Source organism: Parasteatoda tepidariorum, chromosome 4 (genome assembly GCF_982258835.1).
Source record: "Parasteatoda tepidariorum strain Cologne lab strain chromosome 4, Ptep-v5.0, whole genome shotgun sequence".
Taxonomy (NCBI): Eukaryota; Metazoa; Arthropoda; class Arachnida; order Araneae; family Theridiidae; genus Parasteatoda; species Parasteatoda tepidariorum.
The window spans coordinates 60730358-60747844 of record NC_141758.1 but is presented as its reverse complement, the minus strand read 5'-3'; the positions used below and the strand labels follow the sequence as shown (position 1 = coordinate 60747844).

Genomic DNA, 17487 nt, shown 5'->3' with positions numbered 1-17487 from the left:
AAAAATTATTTCCAATATTTAAATTTTTGCATTATACTACTAAAAAACCAATTTAATTTGAATGAACAAACCATACACCATTAAAAGCTTCAACAAAACCATACTTGAGCAATTTTCAAAACTTGAACTTTTACTTTCATTTGGCGCGTTTGTTTGTAAACAAGTAGCACCTTCGCATTGAAAGATCGACATGAAATTATTTTATTTTAATTAATTCCTCCTAGTTTCATATATTATTATAATGACATCACCGAAAGATAATACAGAAGTTATTCGTATGCTGAGAGACGTGAAAAATTCTATATGGAAATCATTAACTCCAATGAAATCTATTGAACATGATTATAAGAATTATGTATCAGGTTTAAAAGGCTCCGTTGCTGGCCCAAGTCATATTTATCTTCCTAATACTGCAACTAAATTAAACTTTAGTGGTTTGGAAGATTCACGCTGTTACTCAGATTCATCATCTTTTTTAAAAATGGAAACACCTGGTAACGAATTTTTATAATAAAAAACGTAGCTTGTTGAAAAGTAAATTTTATCTGCTTTATATATTAGTTATCTTGCTGGCTCAAAATTTGTGATTGAAATTTTAATAGAGTTTAATTAATGAATTAAAATATTATATTTGTGTGCCATTAAATATTATTTCATATCCTTAAGAAACTTAATTTTCACGCGTATTCCCTTCTTGTAAAACAAAATTGTTTCAATTGTGTAGTGTTTCAACTTCAAGTAATTTATAAAAAATGAAATTAATTGTTAAAAAAAAATCCCAAATGTAAATATTGTATGGTTGAGAAACTTTAAACTTGCAGTGGCAACTACATAAAGTTTATTATTGATTATATAAAGTTTCAACCTGGTAATTGAGTGTTCACCTTCTTTTCTGGTAGGAGAATTAGGAGATAGAGAATTTTGCTTCAGATCCAAAGGTTCCTGGTTCAATTCCAAAGGCAGCCAATGAACCTCTTATTTGATCTGCTCAACATTAGTGATAGATAGTTGTCTGGGAACATTTTGCTCCCAGATAAGAAACATACAAATATCTCACTCCTCAATAGATGGATCCATTACATTATTTTGCCTAATTTCTCTGTTTGCTTGGTGTTATTTCTGTTCTTGTACCTGTTTGCACTGGGCTATGAGTTATTTTCTCTAAATTGCTTCTCCCTTGTATTTTTTATTTTTTCGGTAGCATAGCCCAGTAGTCACTGAAACTTGGCAATTATTTTGGGGCAGGTACGGATATGGAAATTTTCCCATTTATTTATACAATGACAAACAAATCACCGTAAGTTTTAAAGTACATCAAAGCCCTAACTGCAGTGGAATAATAACTTCATTACGGATCAGTGAGATGAAATGCTTATGGCTGATAACAAGTCAGGCTTTTTACTTCACTTGAAAGAATTATATAACGGAGTTCTTCATCAGAAAGAAAGGTACGGTTGAAATTATATAAAGCTTATTAATTCACTTCATAGTCAAGATATGCACCTTTTTCGTAGTGTTTAGAGCATTTGGTTATGAATCGGAAGGTCATTAGTTCGATCGCAGCTCACAGTTAAGGAAAGTCTCTTACACTCTTCTACAGATTCATAAAAAGTTTATCTGGATGCCTATAACAAGGGTCTGTCTAGGCCAAATTTACTACCGTTTAGCGGTACCTTCACATATTCAACTTTAGGAAAAACGGTAGTTTCACAAATTCAATTTTAGGAAAAACGGTAGATTTTAATTTTGAATAATTTCTTAAAATTTTATTTTTGTATCCCTTAAGAAGCGATAAATCCATATTTTTTACGTATTTTTGTGTTGAATTTTTAATATCATTTTTAAATTTTCACAAAATAGGTACCTCTCAGAAAATCTTAGACAGACCCCTGTATAATTTTCCTTCTACATGTTAAGTTGAAAGTGCTTATTTAAGAACCTTTGTAGTAAGAAAAGCTCAGATTTAATTTAATTCAACATATTAAATGATTTTTAAATTCAGTCATTTAAATTATTCATTATTTAGTTTAAACTTCCACTTGAGAAGCCTTCTAAAATCACTCAATTATTTTGTTGATTATATTTTACTTTTCTAATAATGGATGATATCATAATTAGATCTTGGAACGGCAATAGTTCTGCCTAAAAATTTATAGTGCCGCCAGATTAAGTTGAATTTAGTGAAGTATGAATAATGTGCTTTCTTTCTTTCAATAATTTTAGATTCATTGAAAAGAAAATTGGTTAGTGCAGAAGTAGAATTGCAAGCTTCTCAAGCAAAACTAAAAGAGCGAGAATCTTTAATTAGCGTCATGGAGCCTGCTAATAAAAAAATTTGTCTCAGTTTGGAGTCCAAGCTTGAAGAATGTCGAAAGCAAAATGAAGTAATTTTTTGTATATTTTATTTTGTTATCAAGTAATTTGTTTTACAATTTTATGGTTGATATATGATGCCCATGGTTGATATATGATTGACTTCTCAGTTAAAATTACCAACAATATACTAAAAAATGACATTTAGGTAGTTTTCTTGAAATGATTTAATTGTTTTTATTTTCCTTTTTTTATAAATATATTAGATTGATTCTCAAAAGATTGAAGAATTGCAAGCACAATTAAGATGGGCAAAGAAGCAAGCTGCCAGTGCTAAAAGTCAACTTCATGAATTTGAGTATTCTAAAAAGGTAGATCGTGATCAGCTAGAAATGAAACTATTAGCTATACAACAAGAATGTAGCAACTTAAAAGTTGAGTTAGCAGATGTATGTATTAATCTACTATTTTTCTTATTGTTTTTATGTTTAATAACTGTTCTTTACAACTTTACTTGTATGCCTATACATGCAGTGGAATTCCGATTTTACGTTACGTTTTAAGTCAGACTAACATTAAAAAACACAAAAAGCGGGATAACATAAAATCAGGATTAAAATTTTTTTAATCATTACATGTTTTTTTTTTAAAATTTAGATACAATTATAATTAAAACCCTTAATGGTATGCATTTGCAAATGTTTCCTTCTAATGTCAAAAACATTACAAACAGATAATATACAAGAGAAAAATAAACTATGAAAAAGTTTGTGGAAGCTTTGTAGAGAAAAATTATTTTGATCTGTTATAAAAGCGTATAAAGCAAGATAAAAAAGGGTAACGTAAAATTGAGGATAATTGAACATTGTCAGTATATGGAATTTTCACAGACCAGCAGAAAATGACGTAGGAAGCAGGATAATGTACGAAATGGACAACCTATATCTGGGATTTCACTATATATATTTATATCTATGTATATTTGTGTTGAATAATTAAATTTTAATTGATAAGTAGTTCATTAGAATAAACTTATGAAGCATAAGAAATACATGTTGTAAACTTTACAACTGTATATGTAGATATATCTAGTTGAGCAATATCATTTTGACTCCATCAAACTTAAATGGTGTTTTAAGCTGTTCGATTAAAAGTTTTCAATTCTTAAAATTCATAAGAGAGAAAAAAAATTTTTTTTTAACATCTAACATGTTTTAAATCTTTTCTACTGCTGTATTTAATATTTTAAAGATTGTAAATGTAAAGAGTTAAAAAGGAAATAAACTTCATATTTTCTTGTGAAATTTAAGTAACCAAAAGTTATTTATTTTAGATAGTCAGCCAAATAAGTTCACATAATGCTGAATGAAATGTCAATAAGTTTAGAAATATATTCTAATAAAATCTATTTGATATTGCATTAAGAAAAAAAAGTACTCCTAGATCTAAACAGTAATAAAAAATTTTATATGCTCCTTTTATAAAAATATTTATTAATGTTTCCACATTTTAACAAGATGGCATTATTTGAGATGTATTATTTACTACGTGCAAATTTTATATTAGGTCAAAAGTGAAAAAACTGAAGCTGTACGAAAATTGAATATGGAAATTGGAAAGTATGCATTTATTATTATTATTCAGATACTGTTTTCTCGCATTGATATATAGCTATATATAGTACAGTAATATCTAATAGAAACATCGCCCCACTATAAACCCTACACCTGAGATAAACATCACGAAAATTTTCAATTGTTGCATACACTGTTTTCCTATTTTAAGACTATATAAATTCCTAAATTCTATTAAAGAAAAATAAGGGTTTTTAAGAATTGCAAACCTGAATTTTAATAGCAGCATACAACCGCAATTTCTCTTACCAAGGCACGTTTCTTTGATTCTTTAATGAGAGCATTTATGTATATAATGGTTCTGGAAATTGGCAAAAATTGTTTAACCGTAGACCATACAGTGTGCTTCCTAAACCCTGCTTGGAATTAATTTTACTTCTAGACATTTCTTGTTCCTGTCTTTACAAATTTGAGTAAAGAAGTTGAGTTACAATTCTCAATTGAAGAAAATAATGTAATCAGCATTAATAAGAAAATGAAAAAGAAATTTAAATGAGAGTGACTACAGAAATTAGATTGAGCTTTGTAATGAAGTTTTCTTATTTTGCAAAAATTTGAAAATTAAATATATATTTTGAAAATATAAGTAAGGGAATGGGAAAAACAAATATTCTGCACTTAATTAGTTATTCCTAAGTTAAATTTATTTCCACTTTGGTAGATGGCATCGTACAGTCCATCATTAATCGAAAACTTGTCTTTTCACGCTATTTTTTTATTTAAAAAATTATGTCCAAAGATAAGAAAAACAAACTATTTTGTATTTTTTTTCATAAATAATTGTTTTTGAATAAATGCATACTAATCCAAGAATTCTTCTGCAAGACTCATGTAAAAATGAAATCAGCTTATAAATCCCATCGGCATATACGCCAAATACTGTGCTAATTTAAATTTCAAATACAGATAAGATATTACCTATCTGCTGGAAATTGTAATCTTTTAAAATTTTGTTCAATTAGTTTTGTAAACCCAAAAAACCTATGTGGATAGGTTTCTATCTGTTTTATAGTTAGAAACAAACAATTCAATAAGGCAGGGGAGAAGTCAGCCAGCACTGCATAAACCACAAGGAAATCTGTAAGAAACCTTTCCTTTCTTTCCTCTTTCCTTCAACTTAATTGCAGTATTTGTATTCCCCTTGGTCATTTAAAAGGATTTCACATCATTATTGGCAGACAATTAATTACTCTGCATTGTATCTTTCATTGGCAGTTAACCATAGTATTGTGGCATAACTACAACTACAATTATTAAATATCAATTGACTAGAATATAAGACATGCTAACTTGATTCAATCTTGAGGTACCTTTTGATAGATGAAAGTTGGCATTGTCTAATGGTTTCTTCCCTCATTGGTGACCTGTGGACGTGTTATGAACATGCCTACTTCGATGAATGGTTAACATTGAAAAGTTGACTCGCTATTTGTGACTGCGTCATCGTCTTACTTGCGTTATTTCTTCTCAGTCTCATTTACACAACGGGACCCTGCACACACTCGACTGCTAATAGCAACACAAGAGTGACAACTCACACAGCCATGAACTTAATACAGCTCTCATGGCTAAAGCTCAAAACCCGGTGACCTTAATACAGATCACCCAGTCTTTCACAAGTACAGCAGCTAGTGGTATCCGTTCATTGAATTCTATCCCTGATAAAATTCTGGTGGGGGAGTATTGTGGCATAACTACCATTAGAATAATTAAATATCAATTCACTAGTATGTAAAACATGCTAACTTGATTCAATCTTGAAGTACCTTTTGATAGATGAATGCTGGCATTGTCTAATGGTCTTTCCCCTTAGTATGGTTAGATGTTAATTATTTCATTTATATTGTTTATACTTTTAGAAACTTCCATTTCCTTAATTTAGTTCATGAAAATTCTTACTCTTAAAGTAAACTTTAAAGCTTCTTTACTAAACTAATTCACTAAAACATCACCTTGATCACTTATCCACTGAGTTCTATAATCATGTTTATCTAGCTCAGATCATAGCACAGATAATTGATTACTCAGCATTATATCTTTCTTTGGCATTTAATACCCATACTATGGTTAAATATTAATTATTTCATTTGATCTATTTATATTTTTAATAACTTTTGCTATCTTAATTTAGTTAATGTGGAAATTCTTACTCTTAGAGAGAACTTTAATGCTTGTCTTCTCAAATTCACTAAACTGGCCCTTTGATCACTTACCACTAAGCTTTATAATGATATTTATGTAGTTTCAGTATTAATCAATATTCTTATTTTTTAGATTAGAGTTAAAAGTTAGCATGCTTACAGAAGAAGCAGAAAAATCTCAATCTTATATTGATAGTCTTAAAAAGTATGTAAAGTTTTTATTTTTAAATTTTTCTTATTAATACTTGAAATTAAATTAATTTACTTTTACACTTAAAATTAAAGTAAAATTCGAAAGTCAAAATTCTTTGTTTTATAAAATTTGTAAAGATGCAGATTTCATTTTTTAATAATTACTTTAGCTTAGGCATAAATTCTAAAATACCTGATATTACAAACTTTAAAAATTCATTTATTGCATGCAGATACATTTATTCTAAAATGTATAAAGTCAAAGTGTTTTTTTTTTTTTTTTTTGATTACTATATACTGAAAGTTTAGTATTTCATAATTACTTTAATATCATATTTAAGGAAATTTACAAGCTATATATGATAATTTAACATTGTTTATCTTCAAATGTATAAGAATATGATTGCATGTGGTGAATTATTTTATTCTCAAAAACAGAAATCTTTTGGAGAGAAATCATTTTGACTCCAAGTATCACCTACACTTTACTGTGTTTCGGAAGAATTTTTTTAGTTTGTTGCTTAGTAATTTGAGTTTTATAAACACATATTAAAAGCGTTAAAAACATATACAAGTTTAAAAAAATTTTAAAATATTTTTCCTTAAAATTAAATAAATATTTGAAGAAAATTGCATAGGCTTGTACCATATATAATGATTTGAAATTGTTTATTTAAAAATTTATAAGGTTATCATTTGTTGTAGTGAATGATTTCATTTTTAAAACAAAAATCTTTTCAAAGAAAATCATTTTGACTTAAACTATTACTAACAAAAGAACACTTTATGGTGCATAGTTATTTATTTTGTCTACTGTACTTAATGAACAACTCATGATGGACAGAACCTCTTATTTTCATTTGAATTGCAAATCTTGAAACAAAAATATTTTGGAAGAAAAACATTTTGATGTAAAATGTCACCTACAGGAGAACACTTTATGGTGTTTAGGTATTATTATTTATTTTGTCAACTTTATTATTATGTTTATGGATATTGTCTAACGGATGGAGCTTCTTAATTGTTTCATTCCCTATGTAAACATTTATCTCATTAAACATTATCTATTACCTATTATCTATCTTATTATTAACCAATTGTTTCATTCGCTATGTAAACATTTATCTCATTAAACATTATCTATTACCTATTATCTATCTTATTATTAAACATTATCTTATTATTTACCAATTGTTTCATTCCCTATGTAAACATTTATCTCATTAAACATTATCTATTACCTATTATCTATCTTATTATTAAACATTATCTTATTATTAACCAATTGTTTCATTCACTATGTAAACATATAGTCAGTAGAATTTCAACTGGTGCTTATTAGGTAATGTGGTTTGCTTTTTTTTTTCAATATCAGTCAGTTAGAAGAAAATATATTAAGAAAATATTGATCTCTCTGAAAGGCAGTTTCTTTAGATCTTGAAGAAAATTAAGCCAAATATTTATGTATTGGCTAAAAGGTCAGTTAGCTTTGACACTTTTAAATTTTAAAAAATCCTGTAATTTTTGTTTCTATTGTAGGAAAAATAGTGACATGGCTGAACAAGTGGCTTTATGCAACACTTTACAAAAAGAATTAATAGAAGCTAATGATAGAATAAAGGTAATTTTACAAACGATACATTTTAAGCATTTACTCATTTATTATACCAAACTTCTTACATATTTATCTTTACTTGCTATTCATTATTAAAATAAGGATATAAAGCAACGCAATTTGAAAGATTTTTATTCGTGTAATTTTTTTAATGGAGGAAATCTTTATTGTCATTTTCAGACTCTCGAAAATAAAATTGAAGCGGATAAGGATGCTGCATTAATTGTAGCTAGCAGGCAGTCTGATTTAAATACTTTGAATGAATTACAAAAAGAAAACAGAATAATGAAAGAAGAACTCAGCCAATATAAGTAAAGCACTCTTTTGTTATTCATCTTGTAAATTGATATGTCTGATGTTTCTAAATAAATTATTTATAATTTAACCCACAGACGGTTCTGCATGTGAAAAGTCGAATTTTAACCTGCAGTCTTCTGGACATAGCAAAACCTGTTTTTCCATGTTATTGGATAGGAAAGTAGTGTACTGAGTTGAAACATTCTCCCATATTTCGCCCATTTGCTAAACCCTCAGTGGGTTAAAATAGTTTTTTTAATTCTTATGTATACATATGAAAGAAGTTATTTTAGTATTTTTTTTAAAATTATTTTAGAGAAAACAACATTGCTTTGTATCAGGAAAAAATGTGGAGCATGCAACAAAAGCTGACACAAGCAGAACAAAAGTGTGTAGCTGTTGCTAAGTTACAGGTAGAAAATGAGCAACTGAAAATGAAACTTAATCAGTGGGAAAATCTTTTTGATGATAAATCAACTGCATATAAGTAAGCAAGTTTTTTTAATTTTATTTTGAAGACAAATAAATATTTTTTATGTCCATAATAGCTTTAGTTTTGCAGTATTGAAAAAAGTTTAATGCAAGAAAAAAATTTTTTATTTTTTTCTTGCTTATTATGTAATAAGCAAGAAAAAAGTATTAAATTTTAAAGGGATAATAAATTGTAAAGTGATAAATTTCTTTTATCCTGTGATGCCAGAATTGGCATACACATATTTATTTTCTATCTTTTAAAATATCTTTCATTACTTAAGCTGATTTTTTATTAATAGAATTACATTTAAAATAAATCACAAACTTAATCTTTTTAAAACAAACATAAAATATTTATTTCTTCTCTTCCAGATCAATGTAACGGATACTTTTTTTTTATTTCATTACTAATGCAGACATATATATTCACTGTCGCCTTTAATCGAAAACAAAAATCTATTTATAACTTTTTATTCTAATTTTCCAACCGCAAAAATGTTTCAGTTGCATGGTTGTAATAATTCTCATAAATTTGTTGGCGACTCGTGATCGCCAAGGTATTATTTTTAAACCCAATATTGATATGCTGATTGGCTTTGTTTTGGCTGTGCTATATTTTAATAAATCGCCAATTTTTGGATCTCCTACCCATGCTTCTCCTGTGTCCGATCGGAACAAATTACATGTACTTTTAATTTGGCTTTTGATTAGGCAGGTCGTGGGGATTGTCTCCCATGGCCTGACCTATTTAGATATTACTATGCAAAACTTATTAAACTGAAATTCTTATGGATAATATTTAGTTTTGTATCTCGAGCTCTACAAATACTATACATAAAATAAAAGCCTTTTTATTAAATTCTAATCCAGCTCAAATATTGTTTTCATCTTCTTCTGTTTATCATCACCATCTACAATTGGTCAAAATCTCCAACTACGCCTAACCACCTGAATATCCACCATCACCACCTCAACATAAATTGGCACACTGAATATATCTTCATAAAAATGGTGCCCAGTTACAAGGAGCGAATTGGGTTATCAACGCAAGTCTTTAAAAGCATCTACTGATCTTCAAATCCATAATTTTTTATCTTCACGGCTACTTTATACTTCATACTGGAGCTCATGCTTAGCGGAGAATTTGCAATGCTGCGAATGGAATTGGATGAAACTTGACCGTGGAATGGTTTACGATGCTCTATTTCGTCTGATGTTCGACATTCCCCCTCCTCCTACTCGAAAGAAATATCTATTTATGATTCATCATAAAGAAGAAACTAAATTTGTGTTTCCTTCAACTCTCGTCTTGCTTTTGATTTCGTTTTCATCAGGATTTCATCGAACAGTCATTCGTTACGTATCCTTTCAATTATTTATATTTTATGTTTACAACATTTAATTGAATTTAAAATTTTTGTATGACAAATTGATAGAGCATTTGACTTAAAATTTTTTTAGAAGTTAAAAATATAATAGAAAATTTTTAATTTTATTTAATTACAACCTGAAATTTTGTAATTTATCCAGTTAAGCTGCATATTTGATTTTATTATTAGCCTTTTGGTGATGTTTATACAGTTGAAGAATTTATTGAAAATTGAATTATTGTTGGAATTAACTTAAATTCTGAAACGAATATATTTTCACAGGATTTGAATAATTTAGTTTGTATTTTTATTTCAGTGATAAGGATTTGTAATTAATTAATATACAAAAGAAATGATAAGTAAAATCAATTTTTCCATATTTTATTTTCTATAAAAAAAAAATCGAATGTCACGTATTTTATTAATGAACATTAACGAAGTTTTCAGTGATTTTAAAGAATTTTTGTATATTCTTAGCAATAACATTTAAGAGTTTTTATTATCCACGTTTATTATTCTATTAAATGATACTTGAGCTAACTCTTGAATTAAACTATTTTAACGTCTGAACAGAATGATTCAAATATACTTTGGTTTTCAAAGAAAATGTTTTTGGTAAATTAGAAAGAGTGTTTTCCGACTTTCTTACGTTTTGTTTTTGTGGATGTTATGAGAGCTTTCGTATTTTTGCACCTGATTTTACCAGTAAGCAAACTTTGTTAATTTGAAAAATATCTTCAACTCTTGTATTCATATAACAGACAATTTCTTCAAAGCAAAACAAGAAATGATTATAGTGTTGGTTAGGTGTAATTTGCATGTGAAGTTTCTTTAAATATCTGGTATTTACAGATCGTGAGGTGTTTGACATTCTACTTATGTATAAATTTATTTTCAAAGATAAATTTCTGCAATCAAATTTTGCTATCTAATTAAGAATAACAGAACTTAAATATTCATATCATATATTGGTTCTTAAAAAAAAAAAAGAATTTCAATTTTATATGATTTAATTGGTCATTTTAACATTATTTATGTTACCGTTTATATTTTGGGTTGATCATTATCAAGAATTGCATTATTACAATAAAAAGAAATTGATTTTATACTGTTTACCATAAAATTGATATACTATTTATATATATTTCAAGTGCATTTTTATAATTATTGTTGTTCATTTACAAATGTTATTAAACTAAACCAGATATGTATTTTAAATAATACTGATAATAATAATGATATATTTTATAAACCCTTATGCACACTTAAATTTTACAATTTAAATTAGCTTCAAGCTAATTAAGTTACTTTGAAGTACTCATAAATATCAATAATTAATTATCTGCTTTTTTTAAATGTTGAAAATTTCAAATAAGATAACAATACTTAAAAGGAATATTGACATCTACACAAAATCACAATAGGGAATAACATGTTATTAAAATGTATTATAAGGATTAAGCTATCCCAAAGTGATTCTTAATCAGTACTTATAGTAGTGTAACATAATTTCACCCAGATTATTTTAAGAAGTAAAATAATAAACACACAATTACACACTTTTGTTATCTTGGTATGAGTGTTTGCGAAATTTGAGAATTAAAGATTTCAGAATCTATATTTTTTCTTTAATTAAAAATTTCATTAACTGTCTCATTGTTGCTGTTGTTTTGCATGGAGGCATCTGTGCAGAATGATTTATGGTGATTTTCTTTACTAGGGCCCAGGTAATTAAAACTCATTAAGTGACATAGAGATATTTTATAATAAAATGAACATAGTAATAAATAATTCATCTAATATATTTTTTTTAATTTTACAATAGCTATTATATTTATCACAAATAGTTTTTCTCTTTAGAAAGTAAGCTATTTCATTCAATGCAAGTGCATATTCAATAGGGTTAATCCAAATAGTTACTCATGAATATTTTGTTTTATCGAAACATAAATAAATCCAGAAATTTTATTATATAAAAAAAAAAATATTCTATTGATTTGAACAATGCAATTGTCAAATATTTTTTTTAATATTCGAATTTCTATTAAATAAGTGTCCAACTGAGCTAAATAAATAAATTCATGAAATTCAAAATAAGAATAATTGAGCATTCATATATAATATGATAATAATATTTTCCTTCATTAAAATGAAGTGAATTTTTATAGATGCAGTGAAAAATAAAATAAATAAATAACTTTTATCTTCTTGAATATAATATACAGCCATGATAGTATAAATGATAATACAATGCATCAAGTATGCAAAAATTCAGGTTAGAATCCTGATCATAGGCTTGCTATAACATTAATTCAAAAGTTGATGGGGTTAAAAAAAAAAAAAAAAAAAACTAAAATTATTTTACCTTGAATTTAATACTAGATAACTGTGATAGTATAACTGTTAATACATTGTGTCACAAAGATTCAGGTTGGAATCCTGATCACATGCTTTCTAGATCATATTAGTTAGTTCAAAGGTAAAAAAAAAAAAAAATGTTAAATAAAAATATAGATTTACATGCTGCATTTTTAGATAATTTTGCCTCTGAAATAATAGAGATGATTTTACCTCTTGAAATATAAGAGATGAAAATTTTGCCTCTTGAAATATAAGAGATGATAATTTTGCCCCTTATGAAAAAGGGATGACTAAACCTAGGTAAATAATGTAACAGTCTGATCAACTGTTTACTTAGAGCTAAAATAAAAGCTCATTTTTTTGAATGATATGCTCTGCTCAGTATGTTTTTAATAATAAACTAAAGAATTTTATTGACACTTATAATTATTTGAATATTTCATAGTAATAAACATTTTTATTAAGTTATAATAAGAAATATAGAATATGATATGATAAATTGCACTTATATGTTTAAATATTTTGGATTGTATATGTATATCAGTGTAAAAAAAGGTATAGATAATAAGGAAAATATTAGGTAAATGAAATGATTATGCAAATTATGTTGTTTGTTGCTGATAAAGTTTTCTCAAATTCGAGAGAAATTAGAATATCCTGTCCAGGTGATGACAATGCTCAGCTAATTTTGCATCAACATAAGATTTAATAACATGAGTATTGAAGAGATATATTTGAAGTAAAACTTTATGTCATAAATTTTTTTTAATAGTTTTGCTTTGATATAAGTGTATATTATAAGTTCCATGGATATATTATGTTTTACTGCATAAAATTTTTTTGTAACATAGGGGAGATCCATTAATAAAAAAAAAAAAAAAAAAAATGTGTAGATATATACTATATATACATATTTTTTTTTTCTGTGTTCAGCGGGGATATATGTGATGCCAGAATTGGCATACACATATTTATTTTCTATCTTTTAAAATATCTTTCATTACTTAAGCTGATTTTTTATTAATAGAATTACATTTAAAATAAATCACAAACTTAATCTTTTTAAAACAAACATAAAATATTTATTTCTTCTCTTCCAGATCAATGTAACGGATACTTTTTTTTTATTTCATTACTAATGCAGACATATATATTCACTGTCGCCTTTAATCGAAAACAAAAATCTATTTATAACTTTTTATTCTAATTTTCCAACCGCAAAAATGTTTCAGTTGCATGGTTGTAATAATTCTCATAAATTTGTTGGCGACTCGTGATCGCCAAGGTATTATTTTTAAACCCAATATTGATATGCTGATTGGCTTTGTTTTGGCTGTGCTATATTTTAATAAATCGCCAATTTTTGGATCTCCTACCCATGCTTCTCCTGTGTCCGATCGGAGCAAATTACATGTACTTTTAATTTGGCTTTTGATTAGGCAGGTCGTGGGGATTGTCTCCCATGGCCTGACCTATTTAGATATTACTATGCAAAACTTATTAAACTGAAATTCTTATGGATAATATTTAGTTTTGTATCTCGAGCTCTACAAATACTATACATAAAATAAAAGCCTTTTTATTAAATTCTAATCCAGCTCAAATATTGTTTTCATCTTCTTCTGTTTATCATCACCATCTACAATTGGTCAAAATCTCCAACTACGCCTAACCACCTGAATATCCACCATCACCACCTCAACATAAATTGGCACCCACTGAATCATTTTTTATCTTCATATATCCCTTTATATTATATTGTAAAAGGATAAATTTCTATCTTTCAAAAACCAAATTCTAAAACACTCTTGTTCTTTTGTTTATTTATTTATTTTTTCAAGGCAGTTTTGAAATTGCTTTGATTTTGATTACTTAGCTGATATTTAAATGTTGTTTTTTTTCTGTTGATTATTTAAGTCTTTTCTTTACAAATAGTAAAATCTGATAGCCTTCTTTTCTCATTATCTTTTAACATTGACTGTGCTGCATTCTGGTTGCTTGGTTCTGTGCTTATTTCTGTGTCACCTTCTTGGTTTCTATTGCTGTTATTTGAGTCTCAGTAAAGTTGTGTGCGTTCACAGATTTGGTATTTGGTTAGGGGCCTATACTGTTATAGTCCATTCCCTAAATTATGAAATGTTGGCATGACATCAGCAAGTTAGCAAACGCTCTAAATAATTTCAAACTTGTGAGCACAAGACCTCGAGTCGCAAATGATTAATAGTGCCACAATGGAGTTGCTGGGCGAAAAAGGCCTGAGAGTAAGAAAAGATCCAGTTCTAATCCCAAAGGGCATGTAAGTTACCCAGGGCAGCAGTGCAATGCATTCTAACTCGACCTGGAACTAAACTCCTAAAGAAAACTACATGCCCACTGCAGAGACAGTGAACTCACACCCTGGCTCATTAGACTGACTTAATTACATGCAGATTAGACTCTCACGAGTTTGACGGGATTTTCATAAAAGTTGTGTGGTGTTATGTGAAACATTTTCTTTATTTTACTTTTATAATAACTAGCATTCAATCTAATGTAATCGAAATGTTTTACTCTCTAAATTGTAGTAAAATTCAGTATCTATGTTTTAAGTTGGGCTAACAAACAGACATAAAATTTTTAAATACACAATCTTTAACTGTTTTTGTTTTGTTTAAAAGTCAAGGATTTCACCATGCGATGTAATATTTCTCTTATTCTTCACTTTTCATTAAATAAATGTTTTTAAGAAAATATTTGTCATTTTCTCTCTATTATTTACTTAAAATTAAATAATGGGTTAGTTGGCAAAATTGCTGTTGGTATCATGATTTTTCTCCTTTGTGTTGTATGAATGTTTATATTTTCCCAATACTATAGTTAAAAGACTTATATTTCATTAATTGTAAATTTTCATTCACATATCTGATTCCAAATTTATTTTAGGTCACCTACATCATTTTCACGACGATTGTCACAGTATCAACAGAATGAAGCTGTTCTGACTAATAAATTGTCTCAATTGTCATCTTAGTGAGTTGCTTCTCATATCCTAATTTGTTATAGATTTATTCTATTTACATGAAAATTTGCTGCACATTCTACTTTATGGTTATTTTTGCAGCACTTGTTTAGATGACACACTTTTGTAAGACAATATGACTATGGAGCAATAATTAATAATTTGAGTGCATTTTTTACTAATTCTTAAGTACAATAATTTTATTTTTCTAAGTAGGTACGCAAACTGACAAAAAGCTTTGATCAAAGTGTAAACAAGCAACACACACTCTCACACACAATTAGCTATTTATAAGTTCTCTAAAGTTTTTACACTTTCATTTATTTAGCCACAGAATTTAGGTGCAAAATCATTTTTGAAACTGAATTGATTGTCCGAAAGGTTTTGAATTATTAAATTTAAGCACCCAATAATCAAGGTAAAGACAATTTTTTTTTTGAAGTATATATTTTTCTATAAATCAGAAAACTTCTACAGCATTTATGATTTTCTATCAAATATTTACTACTTGTAAAAAATTCTTTGTATCATTAAACTTTTTTTCTGGTGGAAATAATGGTCCAAGGGGGTATTAACTAAAAATATGTACTAGTCTGTACACATTTTGACTGGTCTATTCACATGCTCCTATTAGATTTTTTTCTTTTTATGAAATAAAAGATGATCAAATCAAATAAATTTAATAATTTTGCAATACTTTCATTTTGTTAACTAATTAAGAATTGCGAATAAAACTCAATATAAATTGAAATTTTTTCATTATGTTTTGATGACTGGATTTAATGTTGCATTCTTACCTTAAGTTGAACATTATTTAAAATATTAAAATTAAAATGGATCAAAATTTCAAAGAATGTGTAATATCAACAGCTATGAAGATGAAAGCCAGACCAAACCAGCAGGCCATCCTTTTATGCTTGATTGATGGTGATTGATTTCTTACTTAATAGAGCCATTGATTATTTTTTTCATAGCGGTCTGCTTCGATTTAAATATATCAATCGAAAACTAATGGACTACTTTTATTTTTGAATCCTGTTTTTGAAAAAATGGGCTTACTAAAAGCACTTTCTAAAAACTAAGTTGCTGAATAAACTTAAAATCTTTCTTTTTTTTTTCTTCAACAATTGGAAATTGTAAAAATGCTTACAATTATGAATTGTTGTGGTATTGTCAAAGTTATTTAGTTTCTTGAAGGATTTTATCTTTTTTTTAAAGAACATAGACAGCAGACACACTGCTTGCTTTTGATCAAGTTACACATTTTGAAGACCAATGTAACTCCAAATATATATTTTTATAAAATAAGATCTGAGCTAAATAATTTTCCCTTTTTAAAAAAAAAAAAATAGTTTTTCCATGCTATTTTTTAAAGTGAAATATATATTCTTTTAAAGTGGAATATAATTTTCTCCAAAGAAAGTTTTTAATCACTATTTCAATACTTCCCAATCCAAGTATAATTTTTATAATTCAAACAAAAAATAAAATGCTTATAACATAAATCTATTTTCTACTTGATTAGTCTTTTTCTTCATTTTATTATTACTGATATAATTAATGTATTTGCATTGAAATTCAGTAATAACTCATCACTTGCTTTTTGTTCCTTCAAGATGATCCCAATAGTTGGTGCTTACTTAAGTTCTAATAGTAAGCCATATTTTCAAATTGTTGTGGATAATAAAATGCTCTTATGTATTGTACTGTTTGTTATCACATGTAAATTTCAGATGCTCAAATACATATCTGGAAATACTACTAGGGAACAATTTAATGCAAAATTGTCGATTTTGAAGAAAAAAAAATTGTGACTTATTGCTCTATGCCCCTCAATTAAAATATAATTTTTAAATAATTTTTTGTGTTTATTTTATAAAAAAAATTATTCATATATCTTTCACTGTCATTCTCTTGTTTGATATTTCAGCTCTGAAACTCTTGAAAAGCAAATGAAGGAAAAAGAGAATGAAATAAAATCTCTAAACTACAAATTACAGATTTCCCAAGATAATTTATCTCGCCAGGATTCAGTTATCAAGCGCCTTCAGAGAAAAGCAATGTTTCTTTCCAAAGTACCTACAAACTTTTT

The 17487-nt window shown here is 27.3% G+C and overlaps 1 protein-coding gene across 1 annotated transcript in view; it reads left to right on the top strand.

Annotated features, from left to right (window-relative positions):
• Nucleotides 1–38: 38 nt before the first annotated feature.
• LOC107450844 (mitotic spindle assembly checkpoint protein MAD1) overlaps nucleotides 39–17487 on the top strand; it is a 28059-nt gene continuing 10610 nt past the window's right edge. The window contains exons 1-10 of the mRNA XM_016066757.4: nucleotides 39–494; nucleotides 2224–2384; nucleotides 2580–2762; nucleotides 3880–3932; nucleotides 6222–6293; nucleotides 7820–7901; nucleotides 8076–8206; nucleotides 8509–8679; nucleotides 15320–15406; nucleotides 17326–17470. Coding sequence (XP_015922243.1) covers nucleotides 242–494; nucleotides 2224–2384; nucleotides 2580–2762; nucleotides 3880–3932; nucleotides 6222–6293; nucleotides 7820–7901; nucleotides 8076–8206; nucleotides 8509–8679; nucleotides 15320–15406; nucleotides 17326–17470 — 1338 coding nt within the window. The 5' untranslated portion in view covers nucleotides 39–241. The remainder of the gene's footprint in view (nucleotides 495–2223; nucleotides 2385–2579; nucleotides 2763–3879; nucleotides 3933–6221; nucleotides 6294–7819; nucleotides 7902–8075; nucleotides 8207–8508; nucleotides 8680–15319; nucleotides 15407–17325; nucleotides 17471–17487) is intronic.